Source organism: Carassius carassius, chromosome 9, assembly GCF_963082965.1.
Source record: "Carassius carassius chromosome 9, fCarCar2.1, whole genome shotgun sequence".
Lineage (NCBI taxonomy): Eukaryota > Metazoa > Chordata > Actinopteri > Cypriniformes > Cyprinidae > Carassius > Carassius carassius.
In genome coordinates this window covers 6,146,015-6,163,583 of record NC_081763.1, presented here as the reverse complement: position 1 = coordinate 6,163,583, position 17,569 = coordinate 6,146,015, and the positions used below count along the sequence as shown (strand labels likewise).

At 39.6% G+C, this 17,569-nt stretch overlaps 2 protein-coding genes across 2 annotated transcripts; both read right to left on the bottom strand.

Moving 5' to 3' along the window:
* Positions 1–68: 68 nt before the first annotated feature.
* Positions 69–7,156, bottom strand: LOC132148722 (uncharacterized). Its single transcript, XM_059557423.1, has 12 exons — positions 6,427–7,156; positions 5,289–5,382; positions 5,196–5,247; positions 4,807–4,981; positions 3,733–4,087; positions 3,183–3,386; positions 2,335–2,450; positions 1,843–2,216; positions 1,451–1,517; positions 1,099–1,264; positions 397–626; positions 69–136 (listed from the first exon to the last, which is right to left on the bottom strand). Exons 1-11 carry the CDS (start codon positions 7,154–7,156, stop codon positions 512–514), a joined length of 2,448 nt encoding a protein of 815 aa, XP_059413406.1. The 3' UTR covers positions 69–136; positions 397–511.
* A 2,159-nt stretch (positions 7,157–9,315) lies between these two features.
* LOC132148721 (cytochrome b-c1 complex subunit 2, mitochondrial-like) lies at positions 9,316–15,371 on the bottom strand. The gene is made up of 11 exons (XM_059557422.1): positions 15,285–15,371; positions 15,079–15,219; positions 14,931–14,995; positions 14,791–14,848; positions 13,961–14,025; positions 12,835–12,959; positions 11,764–11,963; positions 11,606–11,686; positions 11,356–11,432; positions 9,850–10,003; positions 9,316–9,612 (listed from the first exon to the last, which is right to left on the bottom strand). Exons 1-11 carry the CDS (start codon positions 15,369–15,371, stop codon positions 9,529–9,531), a joined length of 1,137 nt encoding a protein of 378 aa, XP_059413405.1. The 3' UTR covers positions 9,316–9,528.
* Between the last annotated feature and the right edge of the window lie 2,198 nt (positions 15,372–17,569).

The following is a 17,569-nucleotide window of genomic DNA, read 5'->3' as shown; positions in this document are numbered from 1 at the left end:
ATTTACTGTGAATTTACAATCATTGTACAATTAACCCCCTCCCCCCAACAAACAACTCTGAGGTAAAGTCAACGTTAGCCCAATGGCATATTTATTAACAAAAAAATATTTTTCAATGTACAGCAGATGCCAAGAACTTCAAGAGTTCAAGAAATTCAAGTCTAGTCATTTTCTAGTCATAAAAGCCATCTTAAAATGCAGAAAATCCAGAGAAATTGTGCAAACTTGCAATTCAACTACCTGTCGCAAAATTCAACTATTCAACTAGCTGTGTCCCAATAACAGTAATGGACAGGATGAGAATGAGGCCTTCATGGCAAGATAAGAGAGCAAGGGAGAGAGCGATGAAGTAATGTCAGGCACTCCTCTCAGTCTCAAACATTATAATGAGTCCACACGCAACAGCATTGTGTAAAAATCTTGTAGTGCAAAGTTGTCTTGAAAAATTACAAAAAGAACAAGGCTACTCAAAACTGAGCCTGACAACTACCGCTGCAAAAAAAAAAAAAAACTATGATGCCCACTCAAAGTCAATAAGTTTCCTCAAAAGGGTGCTCACATGAGGGTTCATTGTTGTCCGCTTCTTGGTCTTTGAGCCTCTTTCAGGATTGATGCCCAGGAAGCATCTGTTAATAAACAAAGATAGTTTCAGTTTTAAATAGACTTACAGTATATAATGCAGACAGCATTTATCAAGGTGTGCTTTTTGCTGTGCTTTTTCCCCACATCAAACCCTAATAGATTTATAATTCAAACTTGTTAGATCTTCTGCTACCCATAATTTTTTTTGCCATTTTTAGCCAAGGTGTCTCAGGTTAGGTTTGCCTGAGGCAAAGTGGTTGATTTTTTACTATGAGAGGTAGCAAAACAAAATAAATAGTTGTGATTGGACCGGCAGGTATTTGTCAGCATAACATGTGTAGAAACCCAGACTGATCGGCAGAGCGAAACTGAATGAGTTCGCGAGATCAGGATGGTCTCACCAGGCTAGCCTCATGTACCTCGTTTGTCAGCATTTTCGACCTCAAGACAATCATTGAGTTGGAAACCTGTACTATAATGTGAATTACAAGATTAAATGTGATCTTTATAAAATACCTTTGAATGAACTCCAGTGTCGAAGATCCAGCGGCAGGATACTCAAGGTTGAATACGTAATAGCTGCTGAAGAAAGCAGCTACTCCGTGTAAAAAGAAAGGTTGTGGGCCCATCACGACATGTCCCTCGATGGATATAAGCCATCCAGAGGGCTTCATCATGACACCTGAAATGAACAGATACAACATTATGTGTTATAAGCACTTTGCGATCTGCTTAAGATACAAAGGGCTATACAAATGTAATTATTATTATAATTATAATTATTATTATTTATTGTGGTCATGTAGATTTTAGGATGAAAACAAAATAATGAGTTAGAAATGACGATACTAGATCAAAGTAACATTACCTTGAATGATCAAGCAGGGGGTTCCGGGGAGTTCTGCAGTATTGACGTCCACAGCAGTGGCACATGGCTGTAACATAGTTAAGAAAGAAAGTGACGTGACATTCAGGCAAGTATGGTGACCCATACTCAGAATTTGTGCTCTGCATTTAACCCATCCGAAATGCACACACACAGAGCAGTGAACACACACACACACACTGTGAGCACACACCCGGAGCAGTGGGCAGCCATTTATGCTGCGGCCCCCGGGGAAGCTGTTAACACACAATAGCATGGATTTAGGATAAAGGATAAATATTGTTAATTGGTCAGAGGTAGTAAATAATGCAAGGTAAATGTTGATAATGTAATAACTCATTTTGCATTTTAAATATTTGAATGAAAAATCTTACATCAACTTCAAGCATCAAACTCTCTTTCGGCTCTTTGAAGTACAACATTAGGAGCAGCAGAATGCAGGCAGCCTTGTCAGAGTCTGGATCATAGCAGGCCAGAACATCACGGATCTTGGGGTTGTCCAGTGTTGCACAGTAATCCAGGATGGTCTGTCCTCGTCGACTAATTGCCTCCTGTAGCTTCTGAAGGACATCGACGTCCGTCAGGAGGCCAAAGTGCGAGAATAGGCATTTCTGAGAGAAGAGAAATGGCCATTCCTGTTTGATCTCAGACATCGCTGCAGCAGGCACTTTGTTAAGGTATTTCCGCAGGATGACGTATGTCTTTTCCATCATTGGTTCTGCTCTCTCTGCCCCACTCATTCCTTCCTCTGTGTATACAGACATAGAAATGTATTGTTAGTACCCAAGTAACAATTTGTTCTTGTAGCCGCCCAACACACACAGTGTTCAGATCTTGACCAATTACTAAAGTCTAAACAAAATTACCCCAAAAGACAATAGATGGCATGCCTGAGTAGATGTTCAGCAGATCCCTCTTTATATTCTCCAACGTTGCCTCGGTCTCCCCCTCTGGCAAATCTGCTGGGCCCCACCTGACACACCTAGGAGTGGGCATCACAGGGTAACAATACTATTGGGGACGGTTATAACCCAGAAGGTGGAGCAAGTCGTCTCATGACTGAAGGGTCAGCAGTTTGATTCCCTATTGTGACTGTCTAAATAGACCCATCCCACAGAAGTTATGTTACAGTGTAATAGTGTTGTAAACACAGGTGTATTTTATCAAACTAATTAAAGGGATATTCCACCATTTGGGGAATTAAGCTAATTTTCCACCTCCCCTCGAGTAAAACAATTGATTTTTACCATTCTCTCGTTCATCCAGCAGTTCCCTGAGTCTGGCGATACCATGTATAGCTCCAGCCTAGCATAGATCATTGGATCGGATTAGACCATTAGCATCTCGCCCGCAAAGTGACTAAGATTTCCAGAATTTGTCCTATTTAAAAGTTGTATCCCTTTAAGGTCAAGGTATTTAGTGTACCACAACCATGCATGCCAGAGAGCCACTATGCACAATATCAGCGCCCTGGCTCAGATAAATCCTAAATGGAACAAGGCCATAATCACAGGTAATAACACCTGTGTTTACTACACTATTAACATCGCAACATGATTGCTGTGAAAAGGGTCCATGTCAAAGTGTCAATAAAGTAGTCAAGAGAAAAGTATGTTTTGTCCTGTTTCAGGGTTATTCATATTCATATACAATGCTTTCGAACAAATATTGACAGAATTTACATGTATATTGCCACATACATATTGCCACATACCCGTATTGGTCAACAGGACCTCTTGCCAGTCTGGCCTCTCCTGCCATTCCCGTGCGCGGTCTACTTTCTCTGCGGCGTTGAGCAAGAGTTTTATTCCTATTTTTGTACTCCACTCTCGTTTTTACTTGTTGCAGAAGAGAGTGACATCCGTCTCCAGCAGTATCACCGTACTTGCCAATGTCGCCAAATGATTTTGGATGGCTCCTGAAAATGTGGGTGGGATAATTAGAAAACACTTATGACAGAAGCGTACAGCTAATGTAAGGATTACTTAAAGGAAAGAACTATGCTTAAAAAAAAAAAAATCAGGCTGAACAAGACCAAAAAAAAACATCAGGCTGAAACAGACCTTCATAAAAACATGTGAATTATTATGGTTTTCTTGAATATACTAGCTCTGTTTAAGCAAACCATGTTTACAAAGTCTTCACTTTTGCACCCTTTTAACATAATAGGTGCAGGGAATGAATCAGTGAAAGTTACAAACAGTTGAAGGGGGTGGGGCTGGGGATTAACTGACAGCTAATATTGATAATAGTCCCATCCCTACCTGACAATGTTTCTCACAACGTTGTGGCACATGGCTCTGGTTGGGTTGCGGTCGTGCTGCATCATTTGGTCCACGAGCACGACCACGAGAGCCTTTCTCTCGTCTGGCAATGGTCTTTCTTCTTTTTCCACTCTAAGTCGAATGGCTGGTGACACCTGGTCCCAGTTGAGACGAAAGTCAACATGCCATGGTACGCCAGAGTGTAAAGCGCTTGACGTGCTTGGGGCAGTGCTTGGAGGGCTGGGCAACAGCTGATTTGGAGGCTGGAATGTTGTGTTTGGAGGACATGGAGTTAGGGAACTTGGAGCACTTGGATCAGGAGCAGAGACCAACTCCATATTAAGAGTAACAAGTCCTAGAGGGCACAAAAACAATTTATTAATTAAGATAGGGCAAGATGAAGGGCTATGGGGTCAATAGACTGTGTGCTTAACTGTAATCCTGCTCCAGTACTTCCCGGAGGAAGCTCACACATTGGTTTCCTGTCAGCACTATTGGATGAAGAAATTTGAATTTATTCACGTGAGTGCCATTTGTTAGAATGTGACATAATGGATTGGGAGAACGCAGAAGTGGCCATTGACTCATGTTAAAAGATTGCTCTGATAATGCCACTTAAAAAAACAATAGTTAAAATAACAGGCCAATACACTATTGGAATTACAAACTCATCATAAAAGGGTCTGATTGTTTTTCACTGCTATTGTTATTAAGTTTGGAAATGCATGCAAGTAATAAGCATCAGCTGCATTCACTTCTATGTATTTCCAGATGTAAAAACAACAGCAGTGAATAACAGCCCAGTTTTGATGAGTTTGTAATTCCATACACCATATACATTTCCCCAACCCATTACGTCACACTAAACAAATGCCACACACATGAATAAGGTCTATAAGCTGTGCTGCACTCCTAAGATTAATCACTTCATCCAATAGTATTTGACAGGTAACCAATGTGTGAGCTTGGGACTATATACAAAGCATATTGTCTACCAGTTTTGCAAATGTTCTAAGGCCCTACTTCAGTGACATGAAAGAGTGAAAAGTGTAATGGGTGAACAGATGAATTTACCGTCCTTGATGCCCTTCAATAACTTCCGACTTTGGATAGGTTTGAGGTATTTCACCAGATCCCTCTCCTCCACCAAGGTCAGATCTTCAATAGACTCGACCCCAAGCTCATCCAGCATGGTGGTAAGAAGGTCATCAGGGAGATCAGGCAAGTATGACAACACTGCCTCCTTGGCCTAGTCTCATTAAGTAGTGAATCATGAAACACTGTAATTTCTCATTTTTGCCATCCCTACACTGTATGCATATTTCATACTATAGTCTGTTCAATCAACAAAGCAAGTTAATGACAAAATCAACTTTATTCAAGGCTACCAAAAAAAAAAAAAAAAAAGGCTATATAGTCAAAGCTTTGTTTGCTTTGACTATATAGCCTGCTCTACTACTCACATCTCTCCTCACGTATCCTGTATACTCACTTTCCTCCCTGCTCATACTGCCTCTGGAAAAGAATGGTGGAGAGCAATAAGGGACTGATCATACACATTGTATGCTGAAAGAGGATAGTAGTCCAGTAGATCTTCCTGCTTAATGCACACATAATTGTCTTGGGCCACTCCTAGGTCACAGTACACACCTGTGTCACATAACTTTACAAAAGTATGTTTCTCTGAGACAAAATAGACCGAGTTATGAACAACAATAATTAGCATAATCTTCCCAATAAGAAGCCCTTCATCACTGTTCTCTAGTAAAATGTGCATCCCCCTTTTGTAATCTGTGCCTTTGACTGTAACATAGTTACAAGCCACTGCCGACTGTAACTGGAATAGACAACTGGCTACAGATGCCCTGATCTTGTCATTGTAATCGTCAACATGAAAATCAGTCCCCTTTTCTGCTTGTACAAGTGGAGGGAACAAGTTTCCTGCACTCAAATACGCTTGTAGAAGTTGGTGCCTCTCTGCTAGAGTTTTGCACAAATTTTTAAAATTGTGCAATTTTCTGGCACACTGTTTAAAGAATGTATGTTTGCTCTCAAATCGGAGTGTCCATAGGCGAATAAGTGGGCCAAAGTGAATAATGAGAGATGGATAGTGGCACAGATAATGGTGCTTTGGTCTGAGGGGGGCATTGGGGAAAAGCCTTGTCCTGTTGTCTATGTACTCCTCTATGAGGACTTTAAGATACGCAACCTGGCCCTCTGTAATGACCGGTGCACAGATAAGCTCAACAATCTCCCTCAGCTGCAAAATCATTTGCCACACCTCATTTTCGCAGGGATCTTTAATCCTGTCACCGACCATGAGTGGGAGAAGTCTAAGCAAACACCAGTTCTGAACTGCATGCCCACTGAGCTTGTCGCTGCTGGGAGAGAGGTCTGCTGGTTTGTCCTTACCATCGTTAACTTCATATCTGAACTGGTTCTTGCACCTGTTTAACTGCAGGTATGTAAAATGATTATCCTCAACTAAATGGCGAATATATAAAGGAAGGTCATAAGCTATGACTCCCTCAAATAAGTCATGGCCTAGACATGGTGGTAGGCCAGGCTGGCAAACATGGAAATGTGAAAGCTGATTGAAAGGAGAGTCAAACTTGATGCCGCATACAGAGTCAGTGGCAGTAGTTTCCTGCTCTTGCAAATTACTTGCATATGATTGGGCTGTTCTTTTGGTACCACACGATATAGGATTAGTCAGGAAATCATCTCTACACACCTCACAGTAACGACAAAAATAAGTAGACCGACTGAAGTTCTCCAAGAATCCCCCAATATAATGGGATCCCAGGTTGTCTCCTGCAATGGCAACCAAAGAGCCCTTTAGAACAATGCCATCAGATGTGACTACACCTCTCTGCTCCAGAATTTTGAGGTCCTCAATCAGGGGAGCAAAAACTTTATTTACCCCAAAATACTTAAAGTCCTGTTCCCTACATAAGAGAACAAGTTGCATCTGATCAATAGAAGATCTATTGTGAGGCAAGATATCAGTCAGAGTTAGGTAAACCGCTAAAACCTTGTGCTTTTTTTTCCCTGAGCCCAGGGGGTTGACAACCTCAAAGGCATCTTGGTACAGTATTAAACCAAGTGAAGAAGGGTCAGCTTTCAACATTGGAATACTTTCAAAGCCTTCTCCATCCTTGACATCCTGATAGACAGCATCAGTAGATGGCTGCAAACGTGTCATGGTATACTGTTCGCGTAGAGACTCATTTTTGAAAAGTGTCACCAATGTCTCATGAATAGGAACATACTGAGCAAAACATTCTTTGTCATTTTCATCATTGCCCAAGAGCAAAGGAACGGGATGAACATAGTTAAAAAACTCTTTAAAAGCAGCCTTCCTCTTTGCATCTGTACTGAGCATTCCCCTGTTATAGAGTGTGAGTAGATCATCTCTGTTCATGTCCTCAGTGATGCTGCTTATAGTGGCCTGAGGGATTCTGAGTTCTTTTAGTTTCTCACTCAGAATGTTTAGGGAATTGGACAGGCCAAGTTCATGAGCACTTTGAAAACCATCAATAATGGTTTGAATGGTGCTTGCTGGTAAGAGTAGCTTAGATTGCAATTTCAGGTAAAAAAGTGTAAGGTTCTGTAAAAATAGGTTTTCGTCGATAGCTAATGGCATTTGTGGTTCATTATGTTCCTCGGCAGCCTCTGAATATGACTGACTGGGTCCTGGCAACGGCTCTGTAGCAATAGACTTGTCTAAAACAAGGTTATCTAAAACTGAATCCTCTGCACACCTATGTTTTCTGGAAATATGTGAAGCAAAAGTCATTACGTATGTGAACGTGCAATCACAACCTCTAAATGGACATCTAGTTACCATTCCTTCCCTTATGTGTGTCTTCAAATGCTTAATAAGAGAGGTCAAAGTGTCACACTTAAATGCACAAGCCTCAAGCAGACATTTCAAGGGTGTGTCAGGTGGTAGAGCTGATGTGCCAGGTAGTATAGGCCCAGCAGCCTGCAGGTAGGACCTATGCTGCCTATACATATGAATTTGCAGTCCCGTGTGTTTTATGTACCTCCGTGGACAGTCAGGCACCCCACACTGGTAGTGATAATTGGGGGCATTGCTATGCAGTTTTGTGTGCTGAACATAGTTACACACATTCTCAGACACATGCTCACAGCCAACGAATTTACAGTTGAACATTGTGGTGCATGTTAACTAGTCACCTACTGTACCTAATCTATTTCTCCTCACTCTTAGCCTGACACTGAACAGAATGGTTAGCCTCGCCCTCTGATGACCTTAAAAATAATTAAAAATATATATATAATTAAAAAAATATATATAAGGACAAAAAAGTGTAAATTAAGTAAAAAAAAAACATCCCTGTATAGTAATTATTATTTTTTACTTAAAGAGTAACTAAACCCTAAACCAACTTTTTTTAGTTAATGATCTATAAGAATGGGGCTTTATTAGTGCTGTTCATTGATTCGAGTAACTTTTTTGACATTTGAGTATAAAGTGTTTTAATTCTACAATATATGGTGTAAAAACGTGTGAGTGCTGCCCTCTTCAGGTTGAACGGTGGCTACTGCAGTTGATTTTTCCTATTGGATGTTGCGGTGGCAGGTGACGTAAGCAGTTTCCAGCTCACCACGCCCCTTGGTACGAGCTACCACGCCCTTAGCAGTATAAAACCATCAAAATCACTGTAGTCAGGAGCTGGAATTGCGAGTATTGAAACGACCAGGATAGACTATTATAGCATCTATTTAGCATATCAATTATATAGTTATTTAGATCTTCAAGTTAGCATAGATTTATCTGTATTTAGTACAGTGGTCAGGATGGTACGGAGGTGTGTTGCTGGTTGCGACAGCACTGCTGGACTGCATAGTTTACCAGCAGACTTTAAAATTAAGCGCCAGTGGTTGCATGCATTTGGCCTGGAAGACCGCAAGTTCCCGCCTAGAGCTGGAGTGTGCAGACTGCATTTTACACGGGATTGCTTCTCCAATGCAATGGAGGTGGAAATGGGCTTCTCCACACAGCTCGCGCTGAAAAGCGATGCGGTGAGGGAGGTAAGACCGCAGTTTGAGCCAGCGGCTCGAATTGATATGAACAGACACCTCGACACCCTCCACTTCAGGTAAAAGTGGGGGAGAAAAGTCCTCTACTTCAAATGATCGCTCTGTTGCAAAGCTACTTGCTTCATTACAGTCACTCTCCATTTTAGCGTCTCTGACAGCAGCTGTCAATCAATCCGTCACTGCGAGTCTCAGGATCACGCCGCACTCGCTCAGCCCCGCCCTCGGTTCATCCCCTCTATCTCCGCTGTGATCTGCCCACTTTTCAGCATTTTTCAAATATTGTCAGTGGGTGGAGTCAGGCTCTGAGCAGGGGTTTAGTTACACTTTAACTTTTAATAATTCACATATACCTATTTCTTAAACATAACCACAAATTAAAAGGCGGAATGTTTTTTGTTTTAATGTGCAGCTCATTGTCTCTCTCTGCAGGCTAATGGAAGAACTACCAAAAGCAAAGGGTCCCTATCCATGATCCCAGACTCTTCAGGGAAATTATGACACAGACAAGGAGTATTTATCACTGATAGATTTGTTTTAATGAACATACATCAGATATACAGTGAAATGGATCCAAACTGACGCTCTGCTCTCAGTAAACCATTACTAAGGACCAGACTTCATGATGAACTGACCAAAATACAACCGTCAACAGCAATCAAGTTCTGAATGTTTTTACACTCAAATAAGCAGCTGCACAATGTGTGCACTTTAGACTGGGACTTACTCTCACAATTCATCAACAAATGGTGTGTTTGCCAGATGTCCATAACATGACATGGTCTTCTTGCTTTCAACAAACTTCTTTGCAGCCTATAGAAAAAAAAAGAAGACAATTCTGCTGTCATCCCATTGTTTGAGAGTAAGTGGTGCTGCTAGCAAAACCACCAGTTAAGCTAACAGTCATTATTATTTGACACTTTGAGTATTTATACCAATAAATGTATCTATGTTTATTGTTAGTATGTAGGTAGTGCTCCTGTGTACAGCATGGCACTAGCAACACCAGGGCCATGGGTTAACCTCCCATGATTTATATAAGAAACTTACTTTGACAACGTCACCAGAGGTCACCGACTCGATGCTCTGCGTCACAGTCTGTGGTGAGCTGTAGGTGCCACTGCTCAAAACCTGAGCTCCCAGCTCCTCCAGCAGACCCTCTGAACTCTCCAGAGACATCAGATAATCAACCAACAGCTGAGTCCTGAAACACACAATACAAACACCCTGCATCAAACACTGATGACATCACAGTCGACCCCTTTTAAAGCACAGAACTCTAAATAAAAAGCAGCACAAACTTGATCTCACAGTATTTCGGAACGTCTACTGTAGCCTACAGTTTTAGAGGAATACTTCCTGAAGTTACAAGCGAATTCATTCTTATTAGATCAAAAAGCATGTTGGCTTATATAGGAATGCATTATGGGTGTTAAAGGGATAGGTAACCCAAAAATTACAATTGGCCCACGATTTACTCACCCTCAAGGCATCCTAGGTGAATATGACTTTCTTCTTTCAGATGAATCCAATCAGAGTTATATAAAAAAAATATTTTTGAATAAGTTTTGTAATGGCAGTGAATGGGTGTTTTTTTGTCAATAGTCCAAAAGAAGTCCAATAAAGCGCGTCCATCCACCATAAAAAGTGCCTCAAAAGTGCATCAATGCATTTTTGTGAGAAAATTATCCAAATGTAAAAACTTTACAAGCAGCAATCTCTAGCTTCTGTTAACTGTGGTACACGCGTTCATTCCGCCGGATTACGTAGGATGAAGACGTAGCGTAAGGTCCAGTGAGAATATGCTAGCCTCGCGAGAACCAATATTTGTTTACAGGAGCAAATGAAGAAAAGTTTCCTTACATTAGCAAAGGAAAACCAGTCTCCTGCTGGCTTATATCGACATATAATTTCCGTGATTTGTGATATCACAAAGATCGAGGAACGGGATGAGACCTGGTTGAGCTGCACTAGAGAAGGCAGCGAGTGCAAGAGACATGCTAGTGTTACCAAAACAGACGAGCTTAGAGTGGTTACAATCATACGGGTTTAGATTGCGCTCAAAGTGACCCAATATTTAAACTGAAGTTCACTGCAGGTGGCTTTGGTAAGAGGCATGACGTTTCCCAACCAGGCGCAGAGTGCTGTCAATCACAACACACACTGACCCAGCTAACCAATCACAGCGCATTTCATATTTCAGAAGGCGGGTCTTCATTTGAGACAGGAACTATTAGAGATATTCATACCAGACTGGGGAGAGATGTGCTGTAATAATGTAAAATATGTGAAAAATAACATGTTTTACAAACAACCTAGTATGAGAGCCTGCACTAGTACACCTCCTAAACAAAATCAAGACTTGGTAAAAGAGCATAATAGGACCCCTTTAATATAACTGTGATTGGATTTGTCTGAAAGCAGTCAGTCATATACAGTACATGGCTTGAGGAGGAGTAAATTATGGGGTAATCTTCATTTTTGATTTGAACTATCCCTTTAAAATCGAATGGTGTTTGATGTACTCTGCTGACTGGCTGGTGTTGATGGACTTACTTGGCTCTGGTGAGGTCCTCTGCTGTAAGTCTTCCTTCATCCACAGCGGTCACCTGTGCCATGGCTGCACTGATCACCTGCACACACACAGAGATCAGTCACTCACACACTGTCAGCATTAATGGAACAGTTCAACCACAGATAAACACACAGTCACTGTGTGTGCTTAATGACAAACAGGTTTACAACAACATCAAAATGAACGAATAATGACAGAATTAAACCTTTTGTCCGTTCTCTAAACACTCACCTCGCGGCCTGAATCTGCTTGTGAGATGATATACACTCCGAAGAGCCCGGAGTCAGAGTAAGTAGCACTGAAGGCCGTGGCCTGTGAGGAGAATCAACTGACGTGAGATCTAATCATCTGTACTTTGAGGTAAGCGATAGCAGATGTCTAGCACTCACATCAAACGGCTGAGCGGTGGCCCTGGCGATGCCCTGACTGAGTTTGCTGCTGATGTTGGATCCTCTCTTGACGTGTGGTCCAACACCCAGAAGCCTCTGCAGCACACTGAAGGCGTTTGCCTCCACAGAGCCCACCGCGGCTCCTTCACACGCCAGCAGAGCATGCACCAGACCTCCACCGCTCTGCACACGCAGCTCACCTGCACACAAACACTCATTCAGTCAGACTTACTACAGTACAGCCAGGTCAAATACACACACACACAGGCCCAAAACCACATACACAAAATAAATGATACAAAGAAAACAAGTTATTTATGGACCATTAGGATTCACATATGACTTTTTATTAACAATCATAGCCATCAACAAAATTCTCATTACTTTAGTGCAAGTAAATGAACAAACTAATAAATAAATACCATCTCATCTCTATAACGCATGCATTTAATATTATTGCTATTGTTTTCCTCAATGCTGATTCATTTTTCATTCTAGTCGCAGTGAAAATACTGTTATACGAGACACGGCTTTCTATTTAACTTATATTTGTATAAATTTGTATAAATTCAATTTGTATAAATTTGTATAAATTCAAACCAATGGAACAAATATGACAATGATGTACAAATGGTTAAAATTATTTTATTCAATTCAATACCAATAATAATCCTCACTGTGGTAATAAAAATAAATTATTATATATATATATATATATATATATATAAATATATATATATATATAAATATGCATAATTAAAAAAAAAATCTTATACAAAAATGTGATTTATTATTATTTTTCTATAGATTTTTTCTATAGCAAGTTTTGGGCCATTAGTATTTTCAACATCAACAATTAATGACAAAAATAATGTTTGGAAATGTAAACTGATGTTTCTTACTGACATACTACAGCAAAAGAAATAACAGACTTAAAAACTTTTTTATTTTTTCTATAGAAAATACTAGAACTTTTACACTCTGGTAAACTGTTAATGTGGTTTTACTCTTCCTTTCGTTGTATCATCAGTTCATCTCCCTGTACAGGTCATGAAGTGAGGGTGTACTCACCGCCCCGGTAAACAGCCCCAGGTGCACCCGCCCCTGTATGGGTGCTGAAGAACTGCTCGCCCAGCTTCATCAGAGCAGCATGACTGACGCCTTCACAAACACACAGATGCAACATGATCAAACGTCTAACAGGGGACAGTCACATTCACTCCTCAGGGCCGATATTAAGCTCTTTTTATGGTTATCGGTATCGGTCATTTTTAAAGCCAATTTGCATTTATTAGTTTAACTAATTTCTTAAAATTTGACAAACTTTCATTTTTACGCCAGACCTATATATCGGCTCAAAATATCGGTTACTGGTCTATTTGATCTGTAATAATCGGTACTGACATCAGTCCTGAAAAACACATATCGGTTGACCCCTAAATGCAGCTACATTCAAGTGACGCACTAAACTACATAAAAGGCTGTTTATTTCAAGTAGAACAGCCAAAACACAATTTTGACCAAGCAGATTCAAGACACATCAAAAACGTATCACAAGATGTAAAACACAGTGAAAATCTGGTTTAAATTAAATAAACTCTATAATGTGTTTAAAATATAATGTTGCATTGGGAACACATGCTTCTTTTACAATGTATTTGTTACATGTTAATCGAATTACGAGTCAGTATTAAAATGGTCACAAATATACCATAAATATTTTGCCCAGCCCAGCTCAACAGCATCATTAAGTCAACAGTTTTTTTTAAAACAGATTTTTCTGGTTAAATGCCAGAAATAAGGTCTGTGGTGAACACAAAAGCCAAATATTTACACATTTTATTCTACAACATACAATATATCAGTAAAACCCACTAATGACTTTTTCTTGCCCTGAAAAGGTGGTTTCTAGCAAGTGTCTAACTGAGACTAGAGAGGTTGTTTGGGACAGTAAAAGCCCTCACACTGAAGAGGACATCTCATCTACTCACTGGTCCACTTTCACAGCCTGGTTGTGTACAACTGTGCTCTTGTGAACTATTCTAACACAAACTTTCAGGGAAAATGTTCTTGAAATCAAGGTGAGATAGTTGTCGAAGCTTAGTGATGCTCATGTGGAAGTTGTTCAACTGCGGTGTGTTTTTTCCTGTTTAACATTTTACTTCTGCCAATTTTATTCAGCCTTCAAAATTAATACAAGTTGTGTTCATTTGTGAAGACTGGAGCAGCTGTCACATTGATCAGGTACTCTGTGAGCCGTCCCTGCACAGGAAACACATCCACAAGATACTCGTTCACAATGCACACAAGTCCCATTCGATTTCAAATCTGAATCATTAAAACAGCTGTTTCAGTCTGAATGTGTCATCCTGTGATTCCAGCATCATTACCTCAGTCTTCAGCGTCACATGATTCTTCAGAAATCATTCTGATATCTGCTGATTTTCTCAAACATTACTCATTTTGGGTTTTTTTTTGCATTCTTTGATCAATTTAAAAAGCATTTATTTGAAATAGAAATCTTTTGTAACAATGAAAAAGTATTTATCACTTCTGATCAATTTAAAGCATCCTAGGTATGAATTGTTTTAAAATAAAAATGACAGACCCCAAACTTTTTTTTTTTTTTTCTTACAGTAGTGTGTCTTATGTACTTTGGGTCTTAGGTAACACTTCATTTTAAAAACCAATTCACAATATTTACTAGTTGCTTACTAGCATGCATATTACTAGCATATTGGCTGTTTAATAGAAATTATAAAGCTCATATTAATGCCTTATTTTGCATGACCATATTTTAAATCCTTTAATCCGATCCCTTAACAACATCCATTAATAAGCAGTAATTAGGAGTTTATTGAGACAAAAATCATAGTGAGCATTGGTCCCCAAACTAAAGTGTAGAGCTGACCGATACATCGTTTTGATATACACAAGTAATATTGACCGATATATCTTTTTTAAACTCCCTAATATCAGTATCGGCCCCAAAAAACCCACATCGGTCGGGCTCTACTAAAGTGTGACCGGGTCTTCTCTTAGACAGTCCAGAGAATAGACCATGTGTTCCCTTGAGGACATCACACTTTAAACAAAAGACAGCAACATCACGGTGAGAGAAATGACAGACAGGAAGTGTTTCGAAGCAGACAGAAATAGATCTAGACCTCAGACTGGCGCCCACTGCCTCCAGACCACGACAGATCCTGAACGCTGACGCACCTTTCGTGCTCTGAAACACACGGGACTAATTCAGAGCTGAGACACCTACACAAACACCCTCTGCATCCATCATCACTTCACACTGAACTTTACCAGATTGCTTGCCAGGCGCAGGATGTGCGTGACGCCCAGGTTTTCGGCGGTCTCGTAGCGACTGCCGGCCTTCACAAACACCCCGATTTTAGAGACGGGGGAGTAGTTCTCCAGAGAAGCGACGAGAAGACCGCTGGGAAGCTGGGTACTGATTAAGAAAGAGTAGCGGGTTTAAGCGGTGATTTGCATTCATCCGTTCCCTTTACCTGGACGTCCTGCAGCGGGAGGGCTGGTGCTGCGGCAGGCTTTCGGGTGACCAGAGGTTCAGTCAATGCCTCGATTCGACGTAGCATCGTCTCTGTGAAAAACACTGAATGTAAGAGTCTCTAGTAGTTAAGCTGAGCTCGTGCTATTAATTCTCCATAAGGCTTGACCATCGAGTCTGCGATCCTCAGAGAGGTGTACACTGTATTTGTCAGTGTTTGATCCTCTGAACTACTGTTAATGGCTCATGTTCGATGGTAAACTAGAGCACTGCAGATGACCTCTGTAATGTTAAAGACAGACCCATCACTATATGTTACAGATTTGAAGGCTTAGCTTCAGTTATATGTGATTACTAATCTTTTGACTTGTTTTTTTTTTTTTTTTTTTTGTATTTTTAAGTCCCTCTAACACTAGCATTGTCTATTAATTTTTATTCTATCTTCTTGTTTTCTTTTTATATATCATAAAAATGGCCCTCTAACATGAGCCTTTTCTATTCATTTATCTTTTCCTATTCTTTTGACTCGTTTCATTTTTTATTAAAAAGACCCTCAAACATTAGCGCTCTCTATTCTCTCAACTTGTTTTTCTTTTTATTAAAACCCTTGCTTCATGTACTGCTTTACCAAGACTTGTCAAAGCATTGCTTTTATTGTCATTTTATAAGTAGCTTTGGATAAAAGCGTCTGCTAAATGACTGTAAATGTAAAAATCAATTCATAGACAGCCTTCAAAAATAATAACTTCAATTCACTATTAAAAACACCGACTCATTTATGACACTAGCAGGGTCCTTAGCCTGCAGCACTGCGATGAGAAGCTTCTGGAGCCCCCAAAGGTTCGTGTGTATTATAAACACGACACTGAATAGAGAGGAGAAAGCCGTGCGGACTAAGAGAAAGAGGACTCACGGGGAGATGATCGAAACCTCTGAATCCCATCATGACTCTCTTCTCTCCTTCAGCCGCTCGGAAACACAGCTATGGCCGACCTGAAGACCTACCCACAATCCAGTGCGCCACGACGAAACACCATATATGGACACACCGGAACACCGAGCTGTTTAATATTAATATTGATCAAATATTCAAGATATATATTGTATATAATATTGTATTCAAGACCATTATATATTAGATATAAAATATTCAAGTACTAGGAAAGTGCGAGCAATGTCAGCGGTGACTTTTTTATCCTTACAAAACAACAGAAAATGTATACTTATATTATATTCAAAAGCAATAAATAAATAATAAAAACCGATTATTCTACTGAAATGTCTGACTTTTCATGATTTATAAAACAAAAAACAAATCTCTCTTTAAAAAAAAGTGAAGAATATTGAAGAATTTGAAAATGTATACAATTATAGAAATAGTATGCTCTGTTAAAAATGGAGAACTGATATTTGCTAAATGTCTTGAGTGATTTAAAGTGTATGTTTGTTAACTTTTTTTATTTTTACAAATGGTGTGGAGTGTTATAAAATCTCTCATTCTCTCTCTCTCTCTCTCTCTCTCTCTAAAAACAATAAAAATCTTTTCCCAAACTCTCTCAGTGTCACTAAAGCATATATGTAAATTCAACAGCAACTCTAAATTCTACCAATGATTTCAAAAAGAGACAACAGCTCAACATCCTGACCAGCATTTTTACATGGATGTGTTTTCAGGATTGCTAACTTGGCTTGTCCTGTTTAAAAAATTGGCAAGCACACACAGTTCACACCACCACCAAAAATTAAAAAGGGAATTGGTAACAGAAAATCCCAATTTCGTAATTCATGTTTCCAAAAGTACAAAAAGTGGAACCAACACTCACAAAATAAATTGAACCGTGTCAGAATCCTTACAGAAAGATAAAACCATTTCATTTAAGTTAGAAACAAATGTGTTTATTCATGTTTTTATAATCTGCTTGCGTTTTTTTGTGCATTATCTCTGTAATTTTTAGAAAAACTGTGTAAATTAAGTTTTAAAAATCTAAGTCTCTCTCTCTCTGTCCTTTATATGAGCACTGTCGCCTTCATATTGTGGTGTGAAATACAGAAATACATTAATATACATGATTTAGAGTTCAAGACTGCTCTTTTATGGGAGAATGTTCTGTTTGGCTTCACTGAATAATCTAAACAGGAGAAGCGTGCTTTTAATTTCAAATTTAATTCTAATTTTGAGCAAATTTAAGAAAGTTTGTTAAAAAAAAACACACACATCCACATCTATAGTTTTGTTGATTGAAGCAAGGCGTACAGAGTCAAAGTCAAAGTCAAAGTCACCTTTAT

Excerpts from the sequence above, each read along its gene's own strand:
- LOC132148722 (XM_059557423.1), bottom strand. The coding sequence starts at position 7,156 with ATGAACAGAGATGATCTACTCACACTCTATAACAGGGGAATGCTCAGT. Across the intron at positions 2,217-2,334 it reads GCCATCTATTGTCTTTTGGG|AGGAAGGAATGAGTGGGGCA; the intron begins GTAATTTTGTTT and ends CTGTATACACAG. Across the intron at positions 1,518-1,842 it reads GTTTGATGCTTGAAGTTGAT|CCATGTGCCACTGCTGTGGA; the intron begins GTAAGATTTTTC and ends ACTATGTTACAG.
- LOC132148721 (XM_059557422.1), bottom strand. The coding sequence starts at position 15,371 with ATGCTACGTCGAATCGAGGCATTGACTGAACCTCTGGTCACCCGAAAG. Across the intron at positions 15,220-15,284 it reads TCCCGCTGCAGGACGTCCAG|CTTCCCAGCGGTCTTCTCGT; the intron begins GTAAAGGGAACG and ends ATCAGTACCCAG. Across the intron at positions 11,433-11,605 it reads AAGCAGATTCAGGCCGCGAG|GTGATCAGTGCAGCCATGGC; the intron begins GTGAGTGTTTAG and ends GTGTGTGTGCAG.